Source organism: Centroberyx gerrardi, chromosome 5, assembly GCF_048128805.1.
Source record: "Centroberyx gerrardi isolate f3 chromosome 5, fCenGer3.hap1.cur.20231027, whole genome shotgun sequence".
NCBI classification, from domain to species: domain Eukaryota; kingdom Metazoa; phylum Chordata; class Actinopteri; order Beryciformes; family Berycidae; genus Centroberyx; species Centroberyx gerrardi.
The window spans coordinates 32,266,960-32,284,459 of record NC_136001.1 but is presented as its reverse complement, the minus strand read 5'-3'; the positions used below and the strand labels follow the sequence as shown (position 1 = coordinate 32,284,459).

Below are 17,500 nucleotides of genomic sequence, written 5' to 3'. Positions count from 1 at the left end.
GAATCGTTTGATGCAGGATAACAAAGGTGGAATTCTACAATGGATACCACTGCACATACACACACACACACACACACACACACACACACACACACACACACACACACACATACCATCAGTGAGGGGTTTCGTCACGTCCCGCCGCCATGATCTGTTTTTTTTATGGTGTTTTAGTGGTGATCTGGTATTCACAGACTGTCCCGAGTCCCATCTGTCTGATTGATTTTACCATGAAAAGATCTTTCACTCTTGAGACATACACACACACACACACACACACACACACACACACACACACACACACACACAGACATATACAAACACAGACACACCCTCTCTCTCTCACACACACACACACACACACACACACATATAGCCTACAAATATGGGCACAGTCATACAGTATATATACAAACAAACACACACAAACAAGTGTATGTGTACACACACTCACACTCAATGTAAGCACAGGCACACACACACACACACACACACACACCTTCAGAAGGCTTTAAGTATAAAAGGCCTACAGACTCTTCTCTCCTTGGGGCAAACATATCGACCGGCATGATTCATGATGTTTGATTCATAAGACCCTGGTTTCATACGCCTCCCCAAAATATTGTATTTCTTCTGATGGCCTAACTCAAAATCTTGTTTTTCTGTTTTAACCCTGATTTAACAAGGGCACACACAAGGCTGTGGTTCTCAATCTAACAATGAGAATCGATCAAGTACTTTTCTATTTTACTCCTAATTTAACGAGGCAGGGTTGACTAGATAAGGGGCGCTGCATCTGTCCTGCAGGAGTGTTACAGAGGTAGTCATGGTGCAAGTGCAAGTCCACCTATCAGCGAGGCACAAGACTTCCTGGTTCCTGGCACGGACAGCGACCAATCAAAACTGGAGAACACATTTTATGGACAATTTATATCATTAGATCTTTCCCTCTTTTCTATCATCTCTTTGGTATTCTTCGGTATAAAGCGTCACAGAGCGGCCGGCTCGGTAAACATGAGCGAGCTGTGTGGCGTTTACTGATATCACCTTGCAGGATTTCTGGGTATTGAAGTCCACAAAATTCACACGGTTATCTCTCGCTGTCATTTTAGGCCCGAAAATCGCACAGTGCAGCTTTGACTGATAGTCTTAATGCGGTGGAACCAGGAAAGGCTGAGTGAGAATATGTTTTTATCAGCACCGCACCTGTTTTACATTCACACAGCGCCACACATCCACACCTGGGAGCTGCACAGTACTGTTGCAACATGATCTCATAAAAAGTCAAATTTTGAAAAGCAGATTTACCTGCTGTGGACACAAATTATGTGGAAAATTACGTTTTTTCCACCACAAATTGAATTCTGTGACAAAAACACGGATCGGACACACGGCATTTTCAGCTAAATGTTGGCTAACGGTGAAGTTTAGGCAACTAAAACAACTTGGTTAAGGTTTGGGAAAGGCTTTGGTCGGTTAAATAAGAAAAACTTTAGCTAAAAATGTACATTTCACTCAGAGTAGAAATTTTCTTCATATCCACCACCTGAACCACAACATCCTTACTTTCCACTGAGCTGCTTCAATGTGACTCTACTGCCTGTTTACAGTCGTGTCTCCTTCATGGAACCGTTTCATGCTGGGAAAACTGCAGACTTTTAACAATTTACGTGCCACTAGGGCTGAACGATTTTGAAAAAATATCTAATTGCGATTATTTTGACTGATATTGCAATTGCGATATAATTTGCGATATTAGCGGGAATGATCATTTTTACATCATTATTCTCATTTTCATTGAAAAACATATTAAAATGATTATGGTGTGATTTTTGCGGGGATCTGTGCCAAACAAAGATGTTTTCTTAAGTCTGTAGAATATGATGTGTAGGCCAGGACATCTCTGCAGCGCGACAATATTTAATTTAAAATGGTATTTTGACACACATTTCACCTTTAACAAATATTGCGCCTCCTGCGATTTGAAAATTGCAGTAGGCCATATTGCGATTTCGATAAAATTTCGATTAATTGTTCAGCCCTACGTGCCACCAACATGTAATTTGGTGTTAACAAGTCGTGTTCATTTCACGTGTTTGTGTGAGATCTTGTTGGTCACTGAGCAGCTCTACTGGGGCGGTCGGGGGGTCAGGTGCCTTGCTCAAGAGCGCCTCGACGAGTCACTGAGGGACGGGACGACGTTTATCATCCACTGTCCCTGCTCAGCTTTTCCCAGGCAGTCTGGGATTCGGACCAGAAACTTTCCGGTTACAATCAACTCTAACCTCTAAGGCCGCTGCTGCCCCAATTACAAAAATATTAATTAGATTATCAGAAAGATTGAATTGAATTGAGGGAGAATCCCAGCAAAGGGAGGTGAAATGAAACATTAAAACAGCTACTGGTGAGTCTTTGAAATATTCCCACCCGACATGAAACGAGATGTGACACACAGGCAGCGAGAGAGGAGAACAGAGGAGGCAGATGGAGGGAATCGCCCTGGGAATGGAAATCAGACAATGAGAATCTATTCTGTTTTAAATAGAAGATCTGGGAAGTTATGAACAAGACACAGCTGTGCCTTCATGATGTATTTGTCAGATTATTTTAGACGTACATCAAGAAGGAATATGTGTGTGTGTGTGTGTGTGTGTGTGACAGAGAGAGAAAGTGAAAATATCCTTGTGTGCTGAGCAGATCAGTCTTTGATGACACACACACACACACACACAAACACACTAAAAGACACACACATGCACAGACACAAATACAGAATACAAATAGATTATTTTAAAGAATGAATCAATTCAGTCTCTATATCTGCAAACGAGGGATGAAGCAGATCAGCTTAATCTCTGTCGCCGGCAGTCACACACACTTGCTCTCTGTCTCGCTCTCTCTCTCTCTCACACACACACACACACACACACACGCAGACAGTCTCACCCTGATTTACAATCTACTTTGTGTGAGACATCAATTTCACAAGGATTAGTGCTTGAGATATGCTTAAAGCAATATTTCAATTTACTGGAACATTTTCCCATTGAAGCATGCATATGGATGGGCCACACTGATCAATGGGATTTGTTTCAGTGGAGAGTTTTAGCATCACACAGTTGAAATGCTGTTGTCAAGAAATGCACTCATTTAAGTGGAGAGTTTAAGTGCCACATGGTGTGACTACTGTTTTCAAGAAATAGATTTCTAGCGGTTTAACTGAAGCGTTTTCGTGTCATATGATCTAAATGCTGTTTTAAAGAAGTGAATTTCTATCTCTATCTACAGTGAAGAGTTTTTGTGTCACATGGTTTCAATGCCGGTTCAAAGAATTTAATTTGTACTGGATGCAATGGAGGTTTAAAGGTTGTTTCAGAGCATTTCAGCAGTATTCGTTTCAATGCAGGGTTTTAGTGCTCTTGGCCTAATTTAAGAGTATCAGTTTTGTGTCAATGGAGAGTTTTAGTTTTTGAGATGTTGTTACTGTTGGATTCAGTGGAGAGATTTGTGTCAAGTGGCCTAAATGCTTCAAAGAATTTCATTTCTGATGGTTTCAGTGGCAAGTTTTAGTGTCCCATGATCTAAACACTATCAAAGAATTTCATGAATATTGGTTTAATGACAGTATCACATGGTCTGTAAGTGTCCAATGGTGTTAATGGTGTTGAAAATATTTAGATCGGCTTTGGCTCCAGTGGAGAATTGCAAAGTCACATGGTGTAAATGTTGTTTTCAGAAGTCTTTCCATCCTTCCAGACACACATTTCTGGGGGAAAATACTGATTACATTTACAAGCACAGAGACTTCTGTTCTTAACCCAGTTACTGCAGTAACCTGGTTCTGGGTTGATGCACGTAAACATCATAACTGGGTTAGAAAACTCGCTCTTACTGTTGGTTTCTTCCCCCTGCGTTAGAAATAACCAAACCATACACCGCACTGATGTAGCATTTAATACCACATTGATGCTACATCCGTGTGGCGTGTGTCCTTCAAACCAACATGCTTCTTTTGTGAAGCGGGAATAGGCCGAGTAACAGGATCTGCAAAACCACAGAACCAGAGCAACAAAGCCAGAACAACAGCCGGCATGAGAATACGCTGGAAGAATGGCGAGACTTTAGAGGGAATTCAAAAGAGGGATTCAGAAGAAAGTACGGCGGACTCCGTGGGTGGTTGTCGGTCTCGGTTTGTGAATAAGAAAACGGCGGTTTGGAGAGAAGCAAAACGTGTTGAAAGACTTTTTGAAGAGAGAGGAGGGAAGAGTCGGCCTTGGAGAATGGGAGTGTGTGTGTGTGTGTGTGTGAGAGAGAGAGAAAGTGAAAATATCCTTGTGTGCTGAGCAGATCAGTCTTTGATGACACACACACACACACGCACACAAACACACTAAAAGACACACACAGATAGATGGGGAGACGACAAAGGACGGGGAAATGAGATGCATTCAGAGAGCGGGCAATAAAGACATTCATAGAAACTCACAGGAACAAGAAGAACTCCTCGCAGACGGGGGATGAACTCATAGGAAGTGGCAGTAAGTAGTGAGAAAAAGAAAATACAATTTCAAAAAAATGACGGAAAGAAAAGAAAGAGATGCACTCAGAGAATGAGGCAGGAAAGAGAGCAAACAAAAAAAACTGGAGAGACCAAGAGACCGTTCCTTCCCCAAACATGGTTTTTCTCTATTCAAGTCTTCCTCTATGTGAAGGATAATTGCATGTGTGCGGACTAAAGATGAGCTTTTAATTCACCTGCTCTTGAAATAAACAAGAGAATAAAATGCACGTGAGGGGGAAAATGCTGCAGCTTGTGAAGGACAGAAGAGGGAGAAGATGGAGGGTAGAAGAAGAAAAAGAAGAGGGGAATGGGAGAACAAGGAAGATATAGGTAGGTATAGGAAGGTATAGGAAGGTAGAGACAGTAGAAAGGATTTTCTTTCTTATTTTCTTCATTTGAAAAACTTTTGATTCATTTCTTTGCGGTCACTCGCAGTTTGCCCCGCCTGTCCTTTGCATTAGGGAACTGAGCAAAAAACTAGTGAAGTGAATCAAAAGATATTTTTCTTCCTACTGAACAAGAAGTACAAAAGAGCTGACTCTCAAAAAAAAGCACAGATGGAAAAGTAGCACTCCGTTGCCACTGCAAGGAAACGAGGGCAACTCTTCACTTAACTACTGAACTGGGAGCTTTTACCTGCCTAACTAGCCACTTTGCACCAGCATGGCAAGGGCGCCGTTGCACTTAATGCAGCGGTGACAAGCTCCTTGACATGAGAAAGGCTCCTTGACATCATGCGACATCACGGTGGAGAGATGCAATTCTGGTTCAAGATGTCCAGGTTCCCCGGAGAACAGCGAGGTGTGAATGGGCCCGTTCAGAGCACAAAGACAGAGAGGAGGGAGGAAAGACAATTTGATTTACTGTGTCAAATTTGATTGGCAACTTTCTACAGCTGCGGCTGAAGTGCAACCGCTGAACCGCTGTCGGAGGTAGAGGTCTTCACGGGTCTACCCGGACCCTAGGATCCGAGACCCGACCCGGGTCAATCGGGTCCGGGTCGGGTCCCATTCTATTACCGCGGGTCCCGGGTCTGTTTATCATTATGCGTAATATCCGAGTGGATCCGAGAAGACCCGTGATCAGCGCTGATCATGAGAGAAACGCATGGAAGCACTGTGTAACGTGCATGATGATTAGGCTGACCATTAGGATCAGATTACAAGAGCGAAAATATACATAAACCATATGTTGTATCCGACATGATAAACGTTTTTAGCAGTAGAACGGCATTTTTAGTAGCAATTTTAATTACCAGGTTTATCGGGTCCATAAAATGAGTCTCTCTCCTCTCGGACATGCACCGGGTCGGGTCTGTAATATCTCGGGCAAAAACGGGTCGGTATATATATATTTTTAAAAATTATCAGGTCCAATCGGATCTCGGAACAAATTTCCCGGGTCCATTAGGGTTCGGGTCCGTCATTTTGGACCCGTGAAGACCTCTAGTTGGAGGATACCTGCAGCATCGGGGGACTTCTACCACGGCTAACACTAACATCTACAACATGAACATGACTCGATGCACACCATAGCTAATGGTTAAGGCAACTAAAGCAACTTTGGTTAAGGCTATAGGTTAAAAACTTCAGCTGAAGACTGAGAAAGTTCATATGCAGGGTAAGAAAATGGAATAAAATAATAGGCTTCTCTGGTGCGTCGATTTCAAATAGGCCAAAAAAAAAGTGAAATCTGCACTCTCAAAAAGACTTCTCTTGATTTATTTATTTTACAAAGTGTACAGCTCTTTTCAGTTTGCCAAGCAGTATATGTTTTTATTTGAAACGTAAAAATAAATCAATCAAGATATCTTTTCGAGAGCGCAGATCTCCATTTTTTTCGGCTCTTAAAAACTTCAAATGAAAATGAAAACACAGTAGAAAACGTCTTTGCATGATCCCGGGGTCATTGCAGTCGATCCCTGACCTCCACACCCTCACTGCCCACCGCTCTGTTTCAATGTGAAACGTAATTCTGTCACTTTTCGTCATATTTAACACCGCCGCACACGCAAGAGCCGAGCCCCGGACCGAGTGCTTGATTCAGTGGCGTTTGATGCAGAAAAGATGCACTCTCTTAACTGCATCCAAACTGCTTGGCTCGGCAGAACGGAGCGGAGCGGTGGTGTCAGCCAAATCAGTATATACCCAGCAGGTGAATTAAAAGTCCATCTTTATAGAGTAACACATTAGCCAACACTCACATTATCATCCTTCACATAAAGATCTACTTTAGAGAGGAGGAGAGGGTGCGAGGATGCAGTATATAACCCTCTGGAGGGTTAAGAGTCCGCCTTTATGGAGCGCCGCCGCGTATTAGCCAACATTCACATTAGCATCTGTCTCCGAAGACGAGGAGAGGGGAGGAGAAGAGGAAAGCGGGTATAGAGGGGGGGAAGAGAGGGGAGGAGAAAGAAGAGAGGAAAGAGAGATAAAGAGGAGAGCAGAGGATTTATATGGAGCCGGTGAATTAAAAGTCCATCTTTATAGGGTAACATATTAGCCAACACTTACATTATCATCCTTCGCATAAAAACACTAATTTATAAGGAATAGAGGAGAGGCAGGAGGAGGAGGAGGAGGAGAGGCGAGGGCGAAAGAGGAGCGGAGGAGGAGGACGCGGTGGAAGTTAAAAGCCCATATTTATAGAGAGCGGAGCGTTAGCCAACATTCACTTTAAAATCGGTTTAGGAAATATAGAGTTTAAGGATATTAAGAGGATAGTTTAAGAGGAGAGGAGAGAGGGAAGGAGAGGTGGAGGGGATCATAAAAGTGAAGTGTGGCAGACGGCAAGCTGTCTTAGTGTGTGTCTTAGGGATGGCAGAAAGAGTGTGTGTGTGTGTGTGTGTGTGTGTGTGTGTGTGTGTGTGTGTGTGCGTGTCGACAGCCTTTCTGTGTCACTGAGTTAAGAGAAAAAGATCAGCGGGAGATGAATTGTCTCATCTGAAATCAGACAGAGAGAGAGAGACACACGGTGCAAAACCATGGAGGTCACACACACACACACACACACACACGCACACACACACACACACACGCATGGAGCAGGCTTGAAGGATTGAGGCAAGTATTGGTCCACCGAGTGTCATTTATGGGAAATATGTCTTCTTAAGAAGGACAACGGTAGGCAGAGAAAGAGAGAGAGAGAGGGAGAAATGAGTGTGAGAGAGAGAGAAAAGTAGAGAGATGAGAAGGAAAGAGAGATGGAGTGAGAGAGAGTGAAATTATCCAAATGAAAACAGGGTGATATATTTCTTCGAAAGCCTTGAAAACGAAGGAGGGAGTGATGAGCAGGAGGATGGAGGGAGGAATGGAGAGAGCGAAGGAGAGAGAGAGAGAGGGAGGAGGGTGGGAGGGAAGCGCATGATGAAATCAATCATTATCAAGGCCGTGTCCTCGCCGTACCTCGGGGCGAAATGGAGAGTTCATTTGCGCTCGCCTCCCAGATCTGCTCTTCACACCGCTCTCGCAAATGTGCCACGCTAGAAGAGGCACACGGCTAAAACCGTGGCTGAATTCCCCGGAGCCGGCGCGCCCGTCGGTTTTGGGGGGAAATGGCCTGAATCCTATTTTGAGCGACGGTCGCTCGACAGGCCGCCGCAGCATCCGCACTACGGCGGCGGAAACAACAATGGAGTTTGGAGCCGGTGGCAGAAGTGGAGCTGGAAAAGCACATTCTGCCTGTTTTCCACATTATAGGGAAGTCACACCAGTCTCTGTGTGTGTGTGTGTGTGTGTGTGTGTGCAGTCCAGTGGCAGGTCGTCTAAAGGTTAGAGAGGCCGTCCCGTAACCAGAAGGTCACAGGTTTGATCCCTGGAACAGCTAATGTGTCCGTCAGCAGCCATGGTTCCTTAAGCAAGACTCATACTGAGTCACTCTGGAGAAGAGTCAGCTAAAAATATTGCAAACATTTACGGTACAGTACATGGGCAACACTGCAAACAATGATGGCTACACAGATGGGCTATATTGCTAACAATGATTGCAATGCTGATGGGCAATATTGGTTGGCTTCTACGATAGAGAGTTTTCACAATCATGGCCGATGTACTTACGCTTCATCATTAGGGTATAGATCACTTCTCACCATTGCCAACAATGTTAAAAATCCAACTTTCTGTCTCCTCCGACTCTGTCTGTGATCACTTATTTTGTGTTTCAATAGAGCTTATAACACAATACAGGACTTGTCACTGACTGATTCTACGGTTTCTGCTGTCAGACGACTGCAAGACTATAAATGACAACACTATTGTGTTTGTGAAAAGGGTCGATAGGGAACAACAGAAGGCACTTGGAGAACACAAACCTCCACCAACCTGCTGTTACACCTGAACACATCATTCCTATCACGTAAACTTTAGGTTTAATTGACTTCTTGAGCCTGCAAACATCCCCTTAGGATTTAGAATTAAGTCTCTATCTCTGTTAGTTTCATAGTTATGGCTGAAAAAAAAAAAATCTAATGGCAGAAATCCCAGATTGGATCACCACCATCATCTAATGAATTGTTATTTGGCCCAAAATGTATGTACTATAAGGTACTTTAGATAAAATCATCCTTCAAATAACATATGTGAAGGCAGATGGTGCTACATTCTAATATTAATACATCATTACCACATTCATTTTGAGATATAAGTATAATTCATGTAAAAGCAGACCATCAGCGGTCAGCCTGTCAGCCTCTATCAGCCTCTACTCTGCATCCTCCATAGTTTCTCCACCTGGTGGATCTGGAGGGAAATCTGCTGGATCGCTTTACGGCACAAAACAGGAAGAGGTTCTGTTCTTCCAGAGCAAACGGAGCTAAAGCTGAAAGAGTTTCTGGCAGCAGATGGTGGAAGGAGGGAAAGGAAGATGGAGAAATCACTGATCCTCTTCAGTAGAAAAAAAACAAAGAATCAACATCCTCTTTGTGACAGGAAGCAACGGGGCTTATGGGAAATGTAGTCTTAATTTGGAGAAACACGAGCACTGACAATACCACTGCTGTGAGATAGAGGCTGCCAGTCTCATTTGTTTACGGTAATTATACCAGAAAACAGGAAGCAATTTAATCACTTCCAACATGTTTTATTCTCTTCAGTAGAAAAAATAAAGAATAAAAGACCTCTTTGTGACAGGAAGCAATGGGGTTTTATGGGAAATGTAGTCTTAATTTGGAGAAACGCTAGCACTAACAATACTACTGGTGTGAGATAGAGGATCTCCACCATGATCTCATTTGTTTACTGTAATTATACCAAGATATCACAACTAATTTCACAATGAAATATTGTGTATTATGTTTAAAATGCTACACATAGCTCCTTTGAAGTGTTTATTATTGTAGCAGGGTGCTGTAGATGCTAACAGGAACAGAAAGGTGAACACAAAAGGTGTTCAGACAGAGCACCAAAGGCCCTAACTGACGTACACACACACACACACACACACACACACACACACACACACACACATACACACACACACACATACACACGCCACCCACCACCACCGCCAATAGCCAGCAGGCTTTTGAACACCTGTCATACCTGCCTGCTCCAATCCCATCACACACACTCAGACACACACACACACACACACACACACACACAGCCCCCCGTGAATGGTTGTGACAGCTCAACACAGCGTCACTAGCCCAGAAACACATGTTCCTTTCTACTGCGCTTTACACACACCTACACACACACCTACACACACACACACACACACACACACACACGCATTGACCAGCACCTCTGTTCCACTTCGCTTCTCATCAGCCATCTCTCCATCTCTCCCCGCCTCTCTCTTTCTCCCTCTATCAATTTCTCCTCCCTCTCTCTCTCCTCTCTGTTCATCTTCTCCTCCCTCTATTTTCTACTGTCATTGTAACCCCTCTCTTTTCTACCTCTCTCTCTCTCTCTCTCTCTCTCTACAGCTCTCCTTCCCTCTATCTCTTTCTCGTCGTCCCCGCTGTACAATTTCCTCTTCTCCTTCTCCATCTCGTTTTTCTACCTCTCCACCTGCCTTCTCTCTCTCTCTCTCCATCCTCCGTCTCCTCCCGGTCCCCGCTGCATCATTTTCTCCTCTCTCCGTTTCCAGCTATATTTCATTCTCTTCTTTCTCCACCCTCCTCCTCACTGCAACCATTTTCTTTTCTCCTTTCCCTTTTCTACTTATTTTTGACCACCTCCTTTCTCTCCTCCTCTCTCTACCCATCTCTAGATGACAAATCTTTTCTCCTCCTTTTCCGTCCTTCCTTCTCTCGACCTCCATCATTCATTCCTTCCCACCTGGTATTTCCTTTTTCTGAACCTAATATTTTACTCTCTTACTCTCTCTCTCTCTCTCTCTCTGCCTCTCTCTATCTCTGATATAATGAAAACAGGCAGCTATTTCGACATTCAGCTGCACTGCAGGTACACACACACACACACACACACACACAAAGCGATGTTCTCCGATTTGTACGTGAGACTCGCTTCAATCCAAAGTTTTGTCTGTGCAAATCAAAGTTTGTTTGTGTGTGTGTGTGTGTGTGAGAGTGTGTGTGTGTGTGTATCATCACACACACACACACTGGAAGGTTTTCAGCTAAGCAGGGGGGCTACAGGTGGGCATGGCAGGGTGTCTAAGACTGTGTGTGTGTGTGTCAGTGAGAAAGAGAGAGAGAGAGAGAGAGAGAGAGAGAGAGAGAAGAGAACTTTAAATTGAAAAAGAAAGGACAAGGGTGAGGAGGCATAAAGAACAGACGCGAGAGAGAGAGAGACAAACAGGAAGAGGGGAAAGAGAGAGGGAGAGGTGGATCGAGAGAAAGTTGAATAAAATTAAGAGAGAGGAAGAGAGTGAGAGAGTGTGTGTGTGTGTGTGTGTGTGTGAGAGAGAGAGAGAGAGAGAGAGAGAGAGAGAGAGTCTGCTCTGCTGTTAACACATCATTTTCACCTGCTGATTACAACTGAGAGTAAAAATTTCAGGGGGCGGACAGAAGATATCACACACACACACACACACACACAAACACACAAACACACACACACACACACATATAAAATTCCCACTCTAATTAAATTAAAGCACCTGCCTCCAAACTTTTGACATAACTTAGGCTACTTTTAACATAAACCAGAGTCCCAAGACACACACACACACACACACACACACACACACACACACACACACACGCACACACACACACACAAGCTACATTTCCATATAGCAAAAACAAAGGCATTGTCACCTTTTTAAACACAAAATACAACGTCGCTATTCAAATCTGCTCTCTCTCTCTCTCTCTCTCTCTCTCTTACACACACACACACACACACCACTGTGAATTAAAGGTTAGATAGATGCAGATCAAGCAGAATCTCTTTACAGACCAATGACTTCACTCTTTCACTCGCTCCTCCTTTCTTTATCTCCCTCCCTCTCTCCTCCTCTCCGCCGAAAACCACTGACAAAGGTTTTCATTTTATTCCTTCGCATCAGCAAGAGCTTTCGAGAGAAAGTGGGTAAGAAAGAAAGGAGAGAAAGAAATAAAGAATGAGCGAGAAAGAGGAAGAGAAAAGGGAGAAAAATGAAAAAAGGCAGCGAAAGAGGGGAAAGAGGGAGAAGGAGAGGAAGGAAGAAAGAAGCAAAAAGAGGGAAAAGAGGGAGAGAAAAGGGAGAAAAATGAAAAAAGGCAGAGAAAGACGGGAAAGAGGGAGAGTGAGAGGGGGAGGGAGAAGGAGAGGAAGAAAGAAAGAAGCAAAAAAAGGAAAAAGAGGGAGAGAAAAGGGAGAAAATGAGAAGAGAAAGGAAGAGAAGCGAGAAGAGAAGTTCAGAAACGAAGAATGAAGGCAGAAATGGGCAGAAAGAAAGGAGAAGAAAACAGGTATTGGAGAATGAAAAACAAAAAAAAGGGAAATATGGAAGAACTGTGTGGCAGGTGAGAGAGGGAAAAGAGGAGAGGGAGGGAGAGAGAGAGAGAGGGAGAGAGAGAGAGAGAGAGAGAGAGAGAGAGGATGAACCAAAGGAAGAGAAGAAGTGAGACAATCCAACAATCCACAGACAGGAGTGAAAGCGATAGCACAGATTGGTGATGGTGGCTTCCTATCGGGTTAGCAAGTACACACACACACACTCTCTCTCTCTCTCTCTCTCTCTCTCTCACACACACACACACACACACACACACACACAGAGAGAGCCAGTCATGGAGCTGATGAGCTGTCACTTCATCTAATGAATTGTCTCTCGTCATGCTCTTACACCCCCGCTGGGACCCTCATTATCGGCCGAGATCGCCCCCACCTCACCTCCCTCTCCTCCTCCTCCCCCCTTCCTCCTCCTCCTCCTCTCCTCTGTAAGTACCCCCCCCCCCCCCCCCTTCCTCTTTGGGCACCTTCTTAACATCTCAATTATCATTATCTTTGATTTGTGCTCTCTCTTCCAAGGAGAGGCAATTAGGGACATTTTTCTTCTTCACAACTTTTTTTTCTCCCTCCCCCTTTCTCCTCTCGTTCTTCCACTCGTTCTATTTTCTCCTCGCCTCTCCGTTCTAAATTAGAGCCACTTAGAGCGGTTCTCTCCCTCCCTTTTCTTCCTCCGCTTTAGTGTTTTTTCTCCCCCCCCCCCCGCCCCTCTCCTCTCCTCTTCCTCTCTCTGTGTCGACCGCCCGCCTCGCTCGCGCCTCCTTCACCCCCTTCGCTCTTTTTGGAACTTCTGAGGGTTTTTACTTCTGAAGTGGGGCGTGACAAAGGAGAACGATGTGCCAGGAATATAGAGGCACAGATAGAGAGATAGATAGATAGATAGATGGATAGATAGATGTGTGAAATAGAGACGTTCAGTTTGTCAAAATCCACCAATAAACAACAAAAGTCAACTGCAATAAAATCCCAACAACAACAACAACAGAAGGCTGTCAGGTGATCTAACGCATCCTCTGGCGGCCATATTGGAGGTCCACAGCTTTTCGTAACAGTGACTATAAGCAACTGATTGTGTTTCTAAATATATGACTTGACAGTCTCAATAGAATTCAATAGATAATTTCTGTCAATTTTGTATAGTGTCAGCTTGTTAGCTAGCTAACCATAGTATCTGGTCAGCTAACCATCACTGTCTTGTTAACACATCTAATTTGCACACTAGCTGACATATCTAGTAAAAGCTATCTAGTGTTAGTAGTGGCTAATAGCATTATTAATATCATTAATAACATTAAAATCTGCTGCTTTGCTAAATTAGCTTTGTGGCTAGTTAGCTAGCTCACAAAGCGAAAAACAAACAGCTTGTTCAGATGAACTGATCTTACTCTTCTCAATCTAAAACTCACAGTGGTTTCTCAGAGTATTTCTCAAAAGCGACTAGCGACAAATCTGGTGACTTTTTCTTACCTGGGGGAACAATGTTAAACTGGTACGGCTGATGCTGGTTCTGCTTTACTTGCTTGTGTAATCCAGAGAGATCTGATGATTACAGAGCTTCCCAGACACAGCCCATAGCTACCTGAGAGTTGGCAACACTAAGCTGCCTACAGCCAGTTCTCCAGTGGACCTCCATCATGGAGCCAGACGTGGCTTCTGGGAGATTTGTGGCGTAACGACAAAGCCTCTATAACAACCTCAACTGCCATTTACCATCATCACCTCAGACAGACTGACAGACAGACAGACAGAGCACAATGACTCTCATCACCGCCAAAACTAAAGCAGGTCAGGGCAACTTTTGACCAAAACCACCAACCACCAAGGTAGCCTAAAACTTCTCCAGGTTGCAGCAGCAGAACTGTGATCTAACAGCTGTCAAGGCATTTCCTGACCCTGGTTTCTATGACAACACCTCAACCAAAGAAACCCCCCCAAGTCTTTTCTAAGACTTGGGGGGCACAGTTTCCAGACAGCATCGTACAAACTTCATCATCAACATGAACAGCAGCAGCAAAAAGAATGAGAACCAAACAAGTAGCCAAATTAATAAATAAAACAAATGCAAAGTTAAATATATAGAAAAATACAAAATGTAGCATATTATAACATAAATAAAAACATATCTTATAATAAACAAAAATGGAAAAAATCTAACAAAAATGGAAAAAATCTATAATTAATTGAATTAAATTAATTAATTTAGAACACATTTAAAAAGAGAAACAAATACACAGAAAATGAGTAACGAAAAAAGAAAGAAAGAATCAAAGATAATGAAGGAATGAAAGAGGCGTCACTCACCAGCACACTTGGTCCTGGTGACGAGCGGCGGTCCCGGCGGTCCGGTGCCCCCCTCCCCCGGTCTGGACAGCAGCACCTTGATCTCGTACTCCACGTCCGGGTCCAGGTGCCACAGCTTGTAGGTGGGGGCGTCGACCACGTGCGTCTCCGCCCAGTTCCCCGTCGTGGTGCGGTACTCCACCTCCTTCAGGATGATCGGCCCGTCGCCGATGATGCTGTTGGCGTTGGGTTTGATCCACAGGTAGGTGGCGCCGACGGCCAGCAGCTCGGGCGGAGCGATGGGGGTGGGCGGAGCTGTGGAGGGGGAGGAGAGATAGTTTTGCTTTAGTTTAGGTTCATATTGTTTCGAAAATGTGTCGTTTTGACCTGTAATTGAAGCGGCAATCAGAGTAAATTAAAAAACACTGGAACCCATCTTTCTCTGAAGTTCCATCGAAATCCAGCCTGAGATATTGCGCGTGACACATGGGCAAAAGAATGAATAATATAGCGCCCCCCTTGGGCCACTTAGTGTAATTTGGAAAATACAAGAACTCAGTTTGTGATGCATCATTTCCTCAAGTTTCTTCAAAATCTGTAAAAGCGCTAACAGAGATAACAGAGAATCACCGATTTTGGGGTTATATCACGGCTAGGAAGCTACACAACCAAGTTCAACAGCACTTCAAGGTTAAGTCCTAATCGCAGCGGCACAAACATAATCTTAATAAAAAAGAAAACAGCTGCCACTAAAAGCTAAAGGCATTTTAGAAAATGAAAACTGTATTTGCAGCTCTAGTCCATCACTTTTCTGACAGCTACTTTGCCGGTAGACCTTCACCTTCAGACCTTTACTTCTTGCTATCAGAATAATGGCCTCTCTCAACCTTTCTAAAAGCCTAGTCTGTTTTATAACCCCCCCTTTTTTCTCAGGGAAGCTTGACTCTTGTTCATTGTCAGAAATTCCCTGCTACACACTCTCATAATTACGTTCGTTCCTGACCGGGGAGCTGCCCAGGACAAACTTCTCCTTCTAGTTAAGTGCCTTGCTTCAGGGCCGTTTGATAACAGCTGTTTGACGGAGGGGGGAGTGCTTCTTCTTCTTCTTCTTCTTCGTCTTCCCACTGCTCCAGTTTTTCCAAACACAAGCTCATACCTCTAACGTCAGACCGCTCCCCTCAATATCCACCATTTGAAAAACAGTGACACCTACTCATAATAATCATCTCAAAATGGTCAAACACTCAAAAGCAGATAGTCAAGTCAGAATAATGCAGATCACTATCAAGAAAATGACACTTGATTCTACAAAATTCTTGAAACAAACTGATTTGCATTGGAAACAAGTGAAATTATAAAACCCCACTGGCAGATCTTTTCACTTATTTTAAGAAAATTATGATTTTAGGACTGACTTGTTAAGATGGAGATTTTTTGCAGTGTATTAGGTAGCTTGGTTGACAAAGGACATTGGATCCTCTACATTTTACAGCTATTTAATGTGGAAATCGGGTTGTATTTCTAATGGATATATACAGTATACTATATACTGCATATATTTAGCTATTTGAAGTCCCACTTGCATGCTTATTGAGATACCGATGCACCTTTACCTCATCTCTACGAGGAATCATTTGGAAAAACTATGTTGTCAGGTGTCTAGTCAGTTGAGAAACATTAGAGTTTTGTTTTAGTACTAACGCAGAACTGCTGCTGGAAAAATGCATCATGGGAGACTGAAACAACGGCGACCACCGCACAGCGCTTTGAAAATTAACTCTTCGGTCCGTACGTGAAGCATTTCCAAACGGCTGCGGCTAAAAGAGCCATTTTAAGATTGAATCCCGGGGCCTCTTAGTATTAATCTTTTTTTTTTTTTCTCTCTATGACAGGTGCTTTGTCAGTTGACAGCTGCGTTATGCTAGCTAAGAATAATGGCCCCTCTCCTCCCGCTGTCTAAAAGCAAAGTCTTGTTTTTACCCTGCGAGTTTTTAACTTTCCTCAAGGCCCCATTAGAATATGCATGGTGGCTGCGGGACCAATGTATCAACTGTCAGTCACCGCACACCCATCCATCTCCGCTGTATGGAGGCTGTGTGTGTGTGTGTGTGTGTGTGTGTGTGTGTGTGTGTGTGTGAGAGTGTGTGTGTGTGAGTGAAAGACAACGAGCATCCCTTTGCATGTGTGAGAGAGAGAAAGTGTTGGCTGCATGTATTTGCATGCGTATATGTGCCAGCCAAATAGAGTGCAGTTGGGTTATTATAAAGAATTGCTTCCCTCTCTAACATTCATGAAGGTCGATTGGATTTATTCTCCGGGTTTATTCAGCACTCTGTGTAAAAAAAATATTCATCTTTACAAGTCATATAATCGTGGGATAAAGTCCTAAAACCCCCTCTGTCACAGGGAGGGAAAGTTTCATGTTTTCTAAGCAGCTTCGCTTCTTTCAAGACAAAATGAAGGATTTCTTTCCAAAACACTAGATACTGACTTTGGAAGAAAAAAGAAAGTTCATCATTCAGTATTTCTAAAAGACAGAGGTTTGTTTTGTCATCAGAGGAGTTCAATTCCACTCTATCTTTTAAGTACCATTCCTTTTAATTTTGTGCTCTTAATCATCCTGTAAGAGCAGGTGTCACATTTTCCAATTGATGGGTATTCTCATTTATATTTTAATATCTTAAGATAAAGGCGAGCACTCCATTCTTTTAAAGGAAATTTGACTGGATTTATTGAAAGGAAGCAAAGTGATCTCACC

General features: G+C 43.5%; 1 protein-coding gene across 9 annotated transcripts in view; it reads right to left on the bottom strand.

Annotated features, from left to right (window-relative positions):
• Positions 1-17,500, bottom strand: part of ptprt (protein tyrosine phosphatase receptor type T) — a 359,275-nt gene that overhangs the window by 268,187 nt on the left and 73,588 nt on the right. For all 9 annotated transcript variants that reach the window (XM_078283910.1, XM_078283906.1, XM_078283907.1 and 6 more), the window contains exon 7: positions 14,764-15,057. In XM_078283910.1, the coding sequence (XP_078140036.1) occupies positions 14,764-15,057 (294 nt within the window). The remainder of the gene's footprint in view (positions 1-14,763; positions 15,058-17,500) is intronic.